This window comes from Chiloscyllium plagiosum, chromosome 1, assembly GCF_004010195.1.
Source record: "Chiloscyllium plagiosum isolate BGI_BamShark_2017 chromosome 1, ASM401019v2, whole genome shotgun sequence".
NCBI lineage: Eukaryota > Metazoa > Chordata > Chondrichthyes > Orectolobiformes > Hemiscylliidae > Chiloscyllium > Chiloscyllium plagiosum.
In genome coordinates this window covers 31,798,453-31,814,934 of record NC_057710.1, presented here as the reverse complement: position 1 = coordinate 31,814,934, position 16,482 = coordinate 31,798,453, and the positions used below count along the sequence as shown (strand labels likewise).

Here is a 16,482-nt window from a genome sequence, read left to right as displayed (position 1 = left end):
GCAAACTTACTAACTGTACCTCTTATGCTCACATCCAAGCCATTTATATAAATGATGAAAAGTAGTAGCACTGTTACTTCTTGCACTCCGCTGGTCACGGCGCCCAGTTTGAAAAACAACCCTCCACCACCACCCTGTCTTCTATCTTTGAGCCAGCTCTGTATCCAAATGGCTAGTTCTCCCTGTTTTCCATGAGATCTAACCTTGTTAACCAATCTCCCATAGGGAACCTTGTCAAACGCCTTACTGAAGTCCATATAGATCACATCTACTGCTCTGCCCTCATCAATCTTGTTTGTTACTTCTTCAAAAAAACTCAATCAAGTCTTTGTGCGTGGGAAAGCACATCTCAAAGACATGTTGACTATCCCGAATCAGTCCTTGCCTTTCCAAATACATGTACATCCTGTCCCTCAGGATTCCCTCCAACAACTTGCCCACCACAGTCAGGCTCACAGGTCTGTAGTTCCCTGGCTTGCCCTTACCACCTTTCTTAAATAGTGGCACCAAGTTTGGCAACCTCCAGTCTTCCGACACCTCACCTGTGACTATCGAAGATACAAATATCTCAGCAAGACGCCCAGCAATCACTTCCCCAGCTTCCCACAGAGATCTGGGGTACACCTGATCAGGTCCTGGGGATTTATCCACTTTTTTGCATTTCAAGGCATTCAGCACCACCTCCACTGAAATATGGGCATTTTTCAAGATGCCACCATCTGTTTCCGGACATTCTATATATTACATGTCCTTCTCCACAGTAAACACTGATGCAAAAGACTCATTTATTATCTTCCCCCATCTCCTGCAGCTGTACACAAAGGCTGCCATGCTGATCTCTGAGGGGCCCTATTCTCTCCCTAGTTACCTTTTTGTCCTTTAATGTATTTGTAAAAACCCTTTGGATTCCTCTTAATTCTATTTGCCAAAGCTATCCTGATTTCCCTCCAGTATAATCCTACTTCCTTTATATTCTTCTAAGGATTCACTCGACCTATCCTGTCTATAGCTGGCATATACTTCCTTCTTTTTCTTAACCAAACCCTCAATTTCTTTAGTCATAAAGCATTCCCTACACCTACCAGCCTTTCCTTTCACCCTGACAGGAATATACTCTCTCTGGACTCTTGTGACCTCATTTCTGAAGGCTTCCCACTTTCCAGCTGTCCCTTTACCTGCGAACATCCCCCCCCCCCCCCCCCCCCCAATCAGTTTTTGAAAGATCTTACCTAATACCATCAAAATTGGCCTTTCTGTAATTTAGAACTTCAACTTTTTGCATCCATGTGTGAACTAAAGTTATAATGAGGGTCAGGAAGCTGAGTGGCCTTGGCGGAACCCAACTGGCATAAGTGAACAAGTTGTTCCTAAGTAGGTGCTGTTTGATAGCACTGCATGACAACATCTTCTGTCACTTACTAATGATCAAAAGTAGACTGATGGAGTGAAAATAAGCTGGCATGAATTTGTTCTGCTCTTTATGTGCAGGATATACCTGGACAATTTTCCACATTGTTGGGTAGATACCAGTAGCTGTATTGGAATAGCTTAGCTAGGTATGCATCATATTTTGGAGCACAAATCTCATACTATTGGTGGAATGTGTAACCAAACACACTCTTGTTTAAAGATAGTCTGTTCACTTGAAGTATTGCCTGGAAGTCTTTATTTCCAGTTTGCCTGGGCAAGATCCATTCTATTCCCCAGAGGTCTACACTTGCTAATTAGGTATTCTTACTCATGACTGCTCCTTGTTCTTTTCTATAACTGACCTGAGCCTGTCATCTTTGATCAGGCCTGTCTTGTTGCTTAATGGCTGTGTTCTGAACAAGAACCGTACAGCTCAGGAACAAGCCTTTTGGCCCTCCAAGCCTGTGCCAATGCAAGCCTTTCTGAACTCAAAACCTTTTGCATCTGTGAGGTCCATCTTGCTTTATTCTCTGCTTATTCATGTATCTTTGAAATTTGTCAACATCAGCCCTCACTTTTTTATTTAAAATGCCATTTTGTCATCTTTGACCATTCGAAGTAAACTGCCTTAACCCACTCCCACCCCGTTATTCTTCATTGCCCTGCTGCCGCAGCTCTTTTCAAAGTCAAGAAAGACATTTTGAGATTCTGAAGGTAAACTATCTGTACTTTGCTAATTCTGCCTCTAAACTTACCCAATTTTAGTTTTAATTACTTCATTTTTGGTAACAGTACCTCCAAGCCCAAGACCCCATCTCTGGAATCCCTTATCCGGGGCTGAATAGCTGCCTCTGCTGTAACACTTTCATGATGCAATGAAACATGCACATCTCTTTTTCCACATTGTTGTTATTTTAATCTACCATTTATTGACATGTTTTGACACACATAGGGAAGATTTGATTTAATTTATTATTGTCACATGTACTGAGATATAGTGCTAACCAGGCAAATCATACCTTACGTAAGTGCTTCAGGGAAATGGGACAGAATACTGAATATCATGTTACAGCTACAGAGAAGGTACAGACAAAGATCAATTTTATGTGAAAGTTCATAAGCGGGGGGAAAAAGCTGTTCTTAGATCTTTTCGGTAGTGTTGATAAACTTTTGTATTTTCTGCCCAATGGAAGAGGCTGAAAGAGAATATAACCTGTGTGGGAAGGGGTCTTTGGTTATGTTGGCTGCTTTTGAGGCAGCAGGAAGTATCAGTGGAGTCAATGGATAGAAGGCTGGTTTGCATGATGGACTGGGCTACATTCACCACTCTATAACTACTTCCGGTTTTGGGCAGAACATACCAAGTTATGGTACATCCAGATTGGTAATGCATCTATAAAAGTTAGTAAGAGTCATTGTGGACATGCTGAATTTCCTTTGCCTGCTGAGGAAGTAGAGGCAAAGGTGTGCATTTGTGATAGTAGTGTTGAACTGGATGGACCAAGTGGTATTTTGTGGGTGGCACAGTGGTTAGCACTGCTGCCTCACAGCGCCGGAGACCCGGGTTCATTTCCCGCCTCAGGCGACTGACTGTGTGGAGTTTGCACATTCTCCCCGTGTCTGCGTGGATTTCCTCCGGGTGCTCCGGTTTCCTCCCACAATCCAAAGATGTGCAGGTCAGGTGAATTGGCCATGCTAAATTGCCCGTAGTGTTAGGTAAGGGGTAAATGTAGGGGTATGGGTGGGTTGCGCTTCGGCGGGTCGGTGTGGACTTGTTGGGCCGAAGGGCCTGTTTCCACACTGTAATCTAATCTAATCTTTACTCCAAGGAACTTAATGCTCTCAACCACCTCCACCTCCACAGTTGATACAGACTGGTGTGTCCTCTATACCACTTCCTGAGGTTGATGGCCAGCTTTTTGTCTAAATGACATTGAGGGAGAGATTGTGTAAAGACAACAATGTGACTAAGCTGTTGGTCTCTTTCTGTAATGTGTACTGTCATCTGACCCAGTATGGTCATGTTAACATGTTGTCTGTCAGATTCCCTTTCATTCTTTCCCCTCTAACCTTAAACTGACACCCTCGAGTCCTCTATTCACCAACCCTAGTAAAGACTGAGTGAATGTATTCACCCTATTCATGCCTCTCATGATCTTTATATACCTCCAAGGTTCCTCCGTCAGTCTCCTGTGCTCGAAAGAAAAAAAGTCAGAGCTTGTCCAACCTCTTCCAGACCAGACAACATTTTTGTAAATTTCTTTTGCAGTCTTCCCAGTTTAATATCCTTCCCATAATAAGATGACCAAAATTGAACATAATACTCCAAGTACGGCTTCCCCAACATCCTGTGTAGCCTCAACATAACTCCCCAACTTCTATACTTGATGCCCTGACTGATGAAGGCCACTGTGCCAAAAGTCTCCTTCACTGCCCTGTCTGCCTGTGGCTCTACTTTCAGAGAACTGTGAACCTGAATTCCAAAATCCTTCTGTTCCACTATACGTCTTTAAGGCCCAACCAATCACCATGAAACTCCTACCTTGGTTTGACTTTCCAAAATGCAACACCTTACACATATCTATATTAAACTCCATTTGCCATTTCTTGGTCAACTTCCTCAGCTGACTAAGGTCCTGCTGCAATTTCTGATAACCTTCCTCACTGTCCACAATACCGCCTATTTTAGTGTCATCAGCAAACTTACTCATCATGCCTAATACATTCTCATCCAAATCATTTGATATAGATAACAAACAGTAATGAGCTCAGCACTGACCCCTGAGGCACTCCACCAGTTACAGGCCTCCAGTCCAACAAGCATCCTTCTACTATTACCCTCTGTTTCCTACAATCAAGCCAATTGTGTATCCAATTTGCCAGCTCCCCCTGGATTTCATGCGATCTAACCTTCCAGAGCAGCATACCATGTGGAAGCTTATCAAAGGCCTGAACTGAAATCCATGGACTACGTCTACCACCCCGTCCTCATCAACCTTCCTGGTAACTTCTAACAAGAACTCTCTCAAATTTGTGAGGCATGATCTCTCACTCACAAAGCCAAGCTGGCTACTTCTAATAAAAGGAGAAAGTGAGGGCTGCAGATGCTGGAGATCAGAGCTGAAAATGTGTTGCTGGAAAAGCGCAGCAGGTCAGGCAGCATCCAAGGAACAGGAATCCTGAAGAAGGGCTTATGCCCAAACGTCGATTCTCCTGTTCCTTGGATGCTGCCTGACCTGCTGCGCTTTTCCGGCAACACATTTTCAGCTACTTCTAATAAAACTGTCTTTCCAAATGCATGAATATCTTATCCCTCAATCTTCTCAAGTAACTTAGCTACCTCAGATGTTAAGCTTACTGGTCTACAGTACCCAGCTTTCCTTTGCAGCCCTTTTTGAATAAGGGCACAACATTTGCTACCCTACAGTCTTTTGGAACCTCGCCCATGGCTAATGATGCAGAAATATCAGCCAGCGCCCCCCGCAATTTCTTTCCTCTTGCAGTGTCGTTGGTTATATCTGGTCAGGGCTAGGAGATTTATCCACCTTCTAATACATCCAACACCACCACTGTGATATGGACTGTCCCCAAGATATCGCCGCTAACTTTCCCAAGTCGTGATGTCAAACATAGGAGAAATTTTCAGAGAACCTCACCCATCTCCTGCAGTTCTACACATGTCCACATTGGTGCTTAGGTGCCCTATTCTCTTTGCTTTGTAGTCTATTTATATTGTGTGAGCCTTGCCACAGTCTGCATGTGTTGGTGTGATTTAGTCTGGGACTCTAGTCTGATATTGTCTCTTGGCATTTCTAATAGCTTTGTGAAGACTGTACCTAGATTTTCTGTATAGGTCAGGGTTGCCTGACTTGAACGCCTCAGACCCGGATTCCAGAAGGTAGTGTACTTCCAGTTCATCCATGGTCTTATGGTCTGATTTGCCAAAATGCACGAGGGAGGTTGGAACGATCGGCCTTTTTAGTTGTGTGGTAATGATCCAGGGTGTTTGTGCCTCTTGTGGGACAGGAGCCATGTTGGTGGCACACTTGAGGTTAGCCTGGTTAAAGTCACTGGCAATGATGAACAAGGCATCAGGATATTTCACCTGAAGGTTATTTGTGGTGATGTATATTTCATCAACTACACTGTTCACTTCCACGCAGGGTGGGATGTAAACTGCTGTCTGGATGGCAGATAATAGAGATGGCACTTCACTGTTAGATATTCTACGTGTGGAAGCAATAACTGCAGTGTCATCACAGTGAGCATTAAAAGGCGTTGATCAGGATGCAAACCAGTGTACCCTTTGCCTTGCCTGAACATGCTGCGCAATAGATTGAGAAGCCCTCTGGTTGTAAGGCACAGTCGGGTGAAGCAGGAGTGAGCCATGTCTTTGTAAAACATATCACACAGCAGTCTCTGTTTTCTTTGGTAGGTGAGTCCAGGTTTAAGTTCCTTTTCTGGCCAAGAGGTAGGGATGTCACAATAGACAATTCTTTCCACCTTTTTTAAGTTGCACCAAAACACCAACATTTTACACATCTGTACTAATGTCTGCTTACATAAAACAATTTGTTGGCACTTTTTTTTTTAAAAAAACCTTAGATCATTCTTTCCTTTATTTAAGGCAACATTTAATTACTTGCTCCCACAATTGAAATTGTTTTGTGACCTCAGGATGTCATAAAATGCTTTATAGTAATGTAAGAGATGTGATAGCTGACTTGTGCAAAGGTCATACTAACAGTTATGTGATATGGTTGATTTAATTTGTTTAATTGACCAGAGCACTGGCGAGAACTCTTCTGGTATTTTTAAAAATGCTGTTATTAAATCTTACATGGGACTTTGTGATAATTGTGATAATTCAGACTTTTCTACATGATCAAGTGTAAAGTAGCATCCATTGATTTATGCTTGCATGCTTTGTTTCTTAATCAGTTGTATAGGTTTAAACTCTATATACCATCTACAGGCAATTCTGGGATAATGTGAGTTTAGACATTGCAATTTGGCTGTATTATCGCTGAAGAATTAGGAAACTTATTTTGGAGAGCGCTCACCTCCGTTAGCAATAGTGCGATGTCAGTGCCGAAGTCTCTGCGCTGATCTGTGCATGCTCGATGTCAGCGCTGGTCTTCATGCCGTTCTGCGCTTACACCGATGTCAACTGCCAACAGAGCAGTTTTTTTTTTAAATTTACTATGTTAATTTACTTTGATTTCATTAATAAACATGATTTCAGCTTTCATTCAGGCTGTGCTACACTTTGTTAGATTTTTGGGGTGATTTTTGAGCAATCATGAGTGATTTCTTCTTTTCTTTGCTAGTCTGCCCCTAACCTCACTTTTGTTTCCCCATAGGCCCCATTATTTCTATTAAGCGATTTTCTATTAAGCACGGTTTTGCCAGAAAGCAACTACGGTGTTATAGGAGAACTACCTGTATTAGTTTATCTTAACTGTTCTAAATAGTCCCTCAATGTAATCTTTATTTTGAAAAACCAAATATCTGACTTATTAGCTCATGTCTCAATATTTTGCTGAAAATGCGCATCTTTATAATGGAGAAACATTCCTCAGATAACCTTTTTTCCCTTTTCAGGCAGAGGAGTAAGGTTATATTACATTGGTGGGGAAGTTTTTGCAGAGTGTCTGAGTGACAGTGCCATCTTTGTTCAAAGTCCAAACTGTAACCAAAGATACAGCTGGCATCCTGCAACAGTATGCAAAATTCCACCTGGTAAGAAAGCTTTAAGTGCCTAAAATCATGAACTCTTGCTGTCTGGTCAAAAGAAACTGGTCAGTCTAAGAAACGTACAGCTCATGTATTTAAAAATGAATTATTTGCTAATAGTTATGTACCTCAAGTTCTGCTTTTGAATACTTTAATAATCACAATTCAAAACCTATTCATGAAGCAGCAGTGCTGAGAGATGTTTGCTGTGTGGATGACCTAGCCAAGCTACAGAAATTCAGTTTTTAAGAAGAAAAAAACAATAACTGGGGAGGGGGTCTTGTAGCTTTTTGATGCCTTCTTGATGACAATGTTTTGCCAATTGGAGTTAACTTGATAATCAGCAAGTGATTAGTTTGGAAATTTGGCATTCTTGCATTTGTCCTGATGAGTGTAAGATGCATTCTCCACTCCTCCCTCCAACAACCTACCCCCTTTAGAGAATATAAGCATAAGATTAGATTACTTACAGTGTAGAAACAGGCCCTTCGGCCCAACAAGTCCACACCGACCCGCCGAAGCGAAACCCACCCATACCCCTACATTTACCCCTTTAACCTAACACTATGGGCAATTTAGCATGGCCAATTCACCTGACCCGCACATCTTTGGACTGTGGGAGGAAACCGGAGCACCCGGAGGAAACCCACGCAGACACTGGGAGAATGTGCAAACTCCACACAGTCAGTCGCCTGAGTCGGGAATTGAACCCGGGTCTCTGGCGCTGTGAGGCAGCAGTGCTAACCACTGTGCCACCGTGCCGCCCGAAATAAGCTAGCCAAGAAATCAATGTAATGCATCTGTTCTAAACTGCTTCCTCAAAAGGACCAAAATGTAAACAATACTTCACATGTGGTCTCGCTAATGTTTTGAATGTTATAGCATCACTTTCCCTACTTTTATACTCGGGTAACAAATGCCAAAATGGAATTTATCTTCCATATTACCTTCTGTATGTAATGGTAGTTTCTGCCATCCAGGTCAGCCATGGGCATCCAGATCCCTCTGCATCAATGTATTCTTAAGTTCTCTCCATTTAGGTAGTAAATTGTCTTCCTTTTCTGTCAATCAAAATGGATAACCTCATACTAATCCACATTAAACTCCACATGCTAAATCTTAGCCCATTCACCCAACCTATCCAGATGGAAATTTTTTCATTGTAACTTACTTACCCACATATTATAGTGTCCTCTGCAAATTTGTCTGTCATACCTTCTATGCCAGCATTCATGTCATTAATATGGATTATAAATAGTTGGACCCAAGAACCAAAGGCATCCCACTCATTACAGCCTGCTATTGGCCTGAGGTCTCATGTAGGCCAAACCAGGAAAGACTGGCAGTTTTCTTCCTTAAAGGGCAATAGTAGACATGTGGGGTTTTTGATATTTGACTGTAATTATATGGTTTCCAGTAGGCTGGATTTATTTATATTTCAGATTTTTATCAAATTCAAATTTCTCCTATGGTGGGATACAGTTTTCATCCTCTTTATAAATAAATGATCATGAATTATATTGAATAGAGCTATACAAGTGTTTTTGACATTTGAAAATACCCATGTCCTGTCTTTGATTTGTATGCACCATCAGAACTATATTAAGTAATAATTAGAGATGCTCTGTGAATGCTACTTGCTCTTTAAATTTATCTCTAAATTTACTGAGTGCCAAGTATATTGTAATTTGTTATTTTATAATTCTGTTTCTCAGGTTGTAACCTAAAGATATTCAACAACCAGGAGTTTGCAGCGCTTCTAGCTCAGTCTGTAAACCAAGGCTTTGAAGCTGTTTACCAGTTAACGAGAATGTGCACAATTAGGATGAGTTTTGTGAAAGGTTGGGGTGCTGAATACAGGTAAGAAATTAGTGACACTTATGTAGCTTTTGTTTCCTGCTTTCTCAATGTGATGGGGGATATTCACTGCTGAACAGTAATTCTGAGCTATTGCATCTAACTTGGTGAAATGAATTATTATATTTTACTAACAGTGACATTGATCAGGAGTCTTAAATATTCAATTTTTTCCAAAACTCACTTGCGCAATAGCTGTGACTTCACAACCCTTTAACCAGCTAGTATTATGAAACCATTTATGATTACCTGGGTCCCATAAAACTTTGTATCTTGAGACTGCACTCATTGATATCCCTGGATCCACAGCACAATGCAAAGTTGGGAGCACATGATTATTTTTGATCACGAGAATCATCAGGCAAACTTGTTGAACCATATTAAATATATCTGGGTTGATCCTGGATAAGGAGATCTGACAGTGTATACCATGCAACAGATCTGGCCCCTTACTATAATTGTGCTATATTGACAAAACTGCTTTTCTTTTGCATTCTGATCTCCTTGCACACTGATGTCCTTACAATAAAGGGTATGATCACTTGCTTTATTGTTAACTATATTAAATCTGTGTTTTGCATACAAGAATCCTCTGCATACCAAACATTTGCTCATATCTAATGTCTTCAATAAGCAGGCTGCTTATCCATTCTTCCCTCCAAATTGGATAACTTCACATTTTACCACTTTCACAATCCAACGCTTCCTTTTCCAATCATATTCCGCATCTACATCCTTTTGTATATATGTTTATTCTTAGACTGAGGATTGGTTAGTGGACTATGTTATGATCTCCTCCAGTCCCACAAATAACCATTTGCATGGCACATTATTGAAAAGCTCCTTTGAAAAAAATGCAAATCTATCATATACACTGATTCTCCTTGGTTACAATAGCTGCACATTTTTTAGAAAGTAAAACGTTCATGATTTTTATTTGACTGAACTGTGAGGCACTGTCAAGAATATTCAAAGAAAAATATTGCTGTAAAATGAGCTTTCACTTCTTACAATATCTGGTAGGAAATTGAGCAAAGCAAGAAGTATCTGAATGGATTTGGAATTTTGAAGTCCTTTGAATTGTATATCAAATTGTCCTTTGGTTTGTATTGCTGTTAAATGGAAGATCTGTGATAAAGGTTACTGCAAGCAAAACTGAAAAACAGTTGCATGTGCTAAATGTAGAAAAACACAAGAAGCCTGAGTACTTATATTTTGAAATTTAAAAGCTCTGTGGTCACCATACTCTAATAATATATTGGGGAGTAAGTGAGGTCTGCAGATGCTGGAGATCAGAGCTGAAAATGTGTTGCTGGAACAACGCAGCAGGTCAGGCAGCATCCAGGGAACAAGAGAATCGACGTTTCAGGCATAAGCCCTTCTTCAGGATTCCTGAAGAAGGGCTTATGCCCGAAACGTCGATTCGCCTGTTCCCTGGATGCTGCCTGACCTGCTGCGCTGTTCCAGCAACACATTTTCAGCTCTAATAATATATTGTATGGATTGGTGACATTGTGAATATAACTTTGTAGTAGATTCTGAAACCTGGAGCTGTTAATCTAAATGTTGCTCAAACTAACATTGACTAGACATAATTCAATCCAAAAAACTGCAGTAGTGGGTTATTGATTTCAGACTTAAAATTGTAGACATGTGTTTGAGCATTGTTAATTGCATGTAACTAGTGCACTGTTGCAAAAACTAATTAAATGACAAATGGAATTTTATCTTTAGAAGTTTGAAGTTTAAAATGGTAGAAATCATGCTTCACTTGTACAGAGCCTTGGTAAGACCTCATTCTGCAGTATTGTCTAACTTACCTGCATCTACCCTGTCAAGTTCCCTAGGAATCTTGCATGCTTCAATATGGTTGCTTCTCATTCTTTGAAACTGTGCTTGAGTACAAGTTGAGTGTACTCAACCTCTCCTCGTAACACAGTCCCTCCATACCCAGTAGCAATCTAGTGAACAGTGTTCAGACTGCCTGTAATGCCAATACATCATTCCTTAGATAAGGCGACTAAAACAAACCTATCCCTCCCTACTTTTATACTTCATTCCTTTTTAAATAAAAGCCAACATTCTTTTTGCCTTCCGTATTACCTGCTGAATTTGCATGTGATTACAGAAGCTAACATACGAAAGGACTCCCAATGCCCTCAATGCTGCACCTTTCTGCAATCTATCTTTCTACACTAACAGTATACTATATTCTTCTTGATAACTCGCAGATTGGCCATAATCTCATTAAAAGGTGCTACTGCCTCGATGAGCTGTATGGTGTACTTCTCCTATATCTTGTCTCCGAACATTCCTGCTGTTGCATTCATTGCCTTACCTAATAAAAGCAAGCATCTCAAATGCCGCCTTAACTGTCTTATCCACCAGACATATTGTGTTTAAGGATCTGTGGCCATGCACACCAGAATCTCTCTGCTTCTGTGTGTTTCATTGGTCCTACCAGTCATTGAATACTCCCTTGCCTTGTTAATCCTCCCAAAATGCATTGCATCATTTTTCCTGATTTAAATTCTGCCTATTGAACTAGTCCATCCAGACTGTCCCATAGTCTAAGGCTTCCCCTCATGCAGTTTACTACACTAATTTTTGTCATTTGTCATCCTACTCAACAAATCTCCCAAATCTGCATATCGACCGTTTAATGTATGGTACAAACAACAAAGGTCCCAGCATGGAACCTTGCAATAAGTCTTTGGGTTTTCTGTCATAATGACAGCCTTCAATCATCACCCTCTGCCTCATGCCACATTTTGAACCCAGTTTTCCTGCACCCCATGCGTTCTGACTACCTTGACCAGTCTTCTTTGCGAGACATTGTCAAAAGCTTCTCTGAAGTCCAAGTAGACAAATCAACTTCACCCTCATCAATATATCTAGGCATCTTGAAGAACTCAGTCAAACCTGTCGGGCCTGATCTTCCCTGACAAAGCTATGCTGACTATCCTTGATTAATCCTGCCTGTCCAATGGACTGCAGCAGTTCAAGAAGACAGGTAACTAGCATCTTCTCAAAGGAAACTATGGACAAGCAACAAATGCTGGCCCATGTCCTTTGAGTGAATTTTTAAAAATCTGTCCCCCATAATTTTTCTGAAAGTTGCCCAATCATTGATGTTAGACTCTGGCCTTTGGTTCCCTGGTTCACGCCTGCCATCCCCTCCCTTGCCTCCCATAAGGACCCAGGGAGTTATCCAATTTTAAACCTATTTTTAAAAAAATCTAATGCCAAACTGATTTGTTCAACTGTCACTCCTCTCTAATTTCTATACCAGTAATTAGAGGTGCAAAGTGCCCAATTAAAATCTCACCTACATCTTCTGGCTTCCTCACTGCCTGCTGCAGACCTGCTCTTAACAGCTGTGCTCTTTAGAACTTGACAAGCTCAATGATAGTTGTGCTGTTTAGCCACTTGATGGATTTTGAAGTCATCAGTCAGTAAATTCTGTACCCTTATCACCCTCTGTGCTTCCCCCAAGTAGTGTTCGAGGTACTGAATACTAATTCATCTGCGGGAGGGTAGTACAGGTTAATCAGGAGGCTTCAATGACCATTGTTTCAAATAAATATCACTGTCAGCATCTTTGCTAGTGCCTGTCTGGGATAGTGATGGGGATCCTGAATTGTGTAATCCTGGAGCTGCAGACTCTGCCATAGATAGTGTTGATGAGTCAGCTGTGCTTTGAATTCTGTTTGCTCTTTCTGCTGTTTGCGCTGAGCCTCTGCGTTCTGTTTGGTGCTTTCGTGGATGCTCCTCCAGTTTGTGCTCTAGGGCAGTTTATTCTGCAAATCAGTCAGGACGTTGCATTTGTTTTTGCAGGCTTTCAGGATGTCATTGTAGTGTTTCCTATACCTTCCTGGCGATTGCTTGCCTTTGTGGAGCTCTGAGTAGAGCTTGTTGAGGAAGTCCAATGTTGGGCACGTGAGCAATGTGGCCTGCCCATCGCAGCTGGTCACGCATGACTAGTGCTTTGATACTGGGGCTATTGATGCACCTATCCTGCCAGTGGATTTGCAAGATTTTGCAAAGCCAGTACTGGGATTTCAGGTATCTGCTGTGCATGATCCATGTTTCGGATGTCGGTTGAAGGACAGGAATCATAGTCTTCTGTAAATTGTGCGCTTAGTGCTGGTTTGAGGTCTCTGACTTGGAACGTTCTGTGCCTCGGGCATCAAAAGCTGCAATGGCACATTGGAGTCAATATTGGATTTCGTCGTTCACACCTCCTCAGGATACTCTTGAAAATGAATTGTCTTGTGATAGTTAAAGTTCGTGAACTACTTTAAATGGGACAAACGCCACTTTTTAAGACATACTTGTTGCAGTCTTTTAAAAAGTAATTAAGTCAGGAGCCATAGCCTAATTCCTTTATAATAGAAGAGTACTAAAGCAAAGAAGCACCTGTTTGTAATGAAACTTTGAAGTCTATAAAATAGGACCAAATAATTGCAACAGTGATAATGGTTAAGGAAAGCAAGGAAAGAATGTTGACTAATGGACTGGAATATTGCGCTCCTTTTAATAGTACTTGGAGATCTGTTATACAATCCCAGCTTTAATCTTTTATCCAAGTGGGCATCTGTAACAATACAAAGCTTCCTTAATATTTCGCTCAGGTGAAAAACCTGGATAAAGTTCATAGAGTGGCATGTAGCCACTAGCTTGTACCCACCTGACTGATAATTTTTATTTGAATTAAAAGAGCAAATGCAATAGCCATTTTGGGGCAAAAGTTTATTTTTGACAAACTCACCCATTTCAAATCCACACAATTTCAAAATCTATTGTATTTTAGTCTAACTTATTTATTGTACCTTCATTACATGGTACTAATTGTTTAAACTTTTCTTTGTTCATTTAGACGGCAGACTGTGACGAGCACTCCTTGTTGGATTGAACTTCACCTGAATGGACCGTTGCAATGGCTTGACAAAGTTTTAACCCAAATGGGGTCTCCCTCTGTCCGTTGCTCAAGCATGTCCTAAATAACTATGTCCCTATTTCAGTATCAAGATGGGACTAAACATAAGATGGAGTCAAATCAACAGACTTAAACAGCTTTTCTGTTTTAGTATTTGTGTTATTCCCAGAGACTATCTGTTTGTTAATACAAAACAAAATCAAAAAGAATGGCACTTGATCTCATCAACTTAAGCACCTTGTTGAGTTTTATTACCCCACACCCAGATTATGACAAAAATTTATTAGTATTAGTGTATTAAACACATGAATATAGCTTATGGTTGAGGGTGAAGGGAAAGCTGTGTAAAAAGACATTTTGCGTTAATGCACGTGTCGAGAGTCTGAGGTCCATCAATGACATGTACAGTAATTCAGTTGTGATTCCTAGCACATTAGTTAGAATGGATTCTTCATTAAATGAAATCTCTATCGCTTTCTTTGTCTCATCCCCCACCAGCCCCTTCCCTGCCTTTAATTAATTAAAATTTGATGAGTAATATAATTGATACACATTGCAAATAAAAAGCACAGTTAATGAATTTAAAATTAGAAACTGAAAAGTAGTGGTAGTGGGAAGCATAACATGAATTTTAATTTTCCACGTTGGATTATAATTACCATAAACACTCATTTATTAACAAAATATCACTGGCATTTTGGTAAGAATTTTTTTTCCAAAGATTGAGGTGATACCCTTATTGCTGGAGAAATACTGCGTTGTGACAGCCAAAGTTAGGTAAATTTGGACTCACCACTAAAAGGAATGAATGTAGCTGAAACTGGCATTTCACTATCCATACATTTTCAGTGATGGCCTATAAAGGGACATGGAGAAAGTGAGGACTGAAGATGCTGGAGATCAGAGCTGAAAATGTGTTGCTGGAAAAGCGCAGCAGGTCAGGCAGCATCAAAGGAACAGGAGAATCGACGTTTCAGGCATAAGCCCTTCTTCAGGAATGAGGAAAGTGTCCAGCAGGCTAAGATAAAAGGTAGGGAGGAGGGACTTGAGGGATTCCAGTGCCCCTCCCCCAAGTCCCTCCTCCCTACCTTTTATCTTAGCCTGCTGGACACTTTCCTCATTCCTGAAGAAGGGCTTATGCCCGAAACGTCGATTCTCCTGTTCCTTGGATGCTGCCTGACCTGCTGCGCTTTTCCAGCAACACATTTTCAGCTATAAAGGGAAATGGACAGAATTGTAGTCAGATCCGGCATGTTGTTGATTTTAGTTTAGGAAAAATGTCAAATTATAATAAATTTCTCCTAAATGTAGCTCATCTGAAAATAAGTGAACTTCATGAAAAATGGGAATACTTTATTATTTCACAGCATTTTATCAAATCGTTAAATAGTTGGACCTTGCATTAAACAGCATAATGCAGTTTATTTACCTTTGGTACCTGTTCAGCCTAATTCTGATCGTATTGATTCAAAATGATGTAAAATTGAGAAGCTTGTAAGCTATTTTAGCCTCTATTTCATTTAAATTTGTTTTAGAATGTATATGGTACTGATAAATGCTGTTCTCTCTATTCCTGGCATTATGTAGAGGTTGTAGCTGTTCTTATGCATGCTGTGACAATAACTTTTGCTGAACTCCTTTTGCTTATGATTTCTTTTGTGTCACTATTTGGGGAAATTCTTGGAACAAAGGTTCACATTTATCAAGGCTTTTAAAACTTGAAATTGACAATGTCTTAATGGTAAACTAGAAGACCCTTCACACGTAAGAGATAAATGCCATATTGTACTTACCTTTGCCTGATAATTGTAAGTTTTAATATTGACCGAAAGTTATGTTCCTTCTCCCAGCACTGAAAATTTGTGAAACTGGATAGTAACAGCCAGTAAAAGGATCTTTTCTGCAAGTTGTTGAGCAATTTGTTTCTGAAATTAACAGTATTGGGGACTGGGGCTTTGTTTGAAAGGGCCCTTTTTTAATACTAGTATGTTACTCATGGCATTGAAAATATTTGGATTTTTTATTTATTGATGCCAATCACTGCTCTTCATTGAGTTGTTACCTCTGGTTCAGAAATAATCAATGCAAAACCATGAGGTCTGTGCCATTTTCATTTTAGTTGAAGCCTGATTTTTTTTTTGGATCATTTCTGTAAAGTGGGGTGGAGGGTGAGGGTAACAAGTTTATATGAACCATATTATTAAGCCAATTTTAGGTATAGGCTGAAAGAGTACAATTGAGAAAATTGCAGCTTCAGTGTTTTTAGTCAATTTTGCATTTAGTCATTTTGTCAGTGCAGTGTCATGTTAAATATAATGGACGTTGGTTACATCTTGTAAATATCTATTACTGATTTAAATTGTCGTTCAGTCTTACATTGGACTTCTCATACTTGCAGAATATCCGCTTAGGCTAAATACTCCCTTTTTCGGAAGGTAGAAGTTAACCACAAACCTCCTTTACTTCCTACTCCTTCCTCCCCCAAGCTGTAAAAAGCTGTGAGATGTAGTGTAAAATTATAAATGACGCATCTTAATCAT

At 40.3% G+C, this 16,482-nt stretch overlaps 1 protein-coding gene across 2 annotated transcripts in view; it reads left to right on the top strand.

Moving 5' to 3' along the window:
- The window catches only part of smad2 (SMAD family member 2), a 118,847-nt gene extending 103,963 nt beyond the window's left edge, over positions 1-14,884 (top strand). For both annotated transcript variants that reach the window (XM_043717159.1, XM_043717223.1), the window contains 3 exons: positions 7,015-7,152; positions 8,862-9,006; positions 13,883-14,884. In XM_043717159.1, coding sequence (XP_043573094.1) covers positions 7,015-7,152; positions 8,862-9,006; positions 13,883-14,006 — 407 coding nt within the window. In that variant the 3' untranslated portion in view covers positions 14,007-14,884. The remainder of the gene's footprint in view (positions 1-7,014; positions 7,153-8,861; positions 9,007-13,882) is intronic.
- Positions 14,885-16,482: the final 1,598 nt, after the last annotated feature.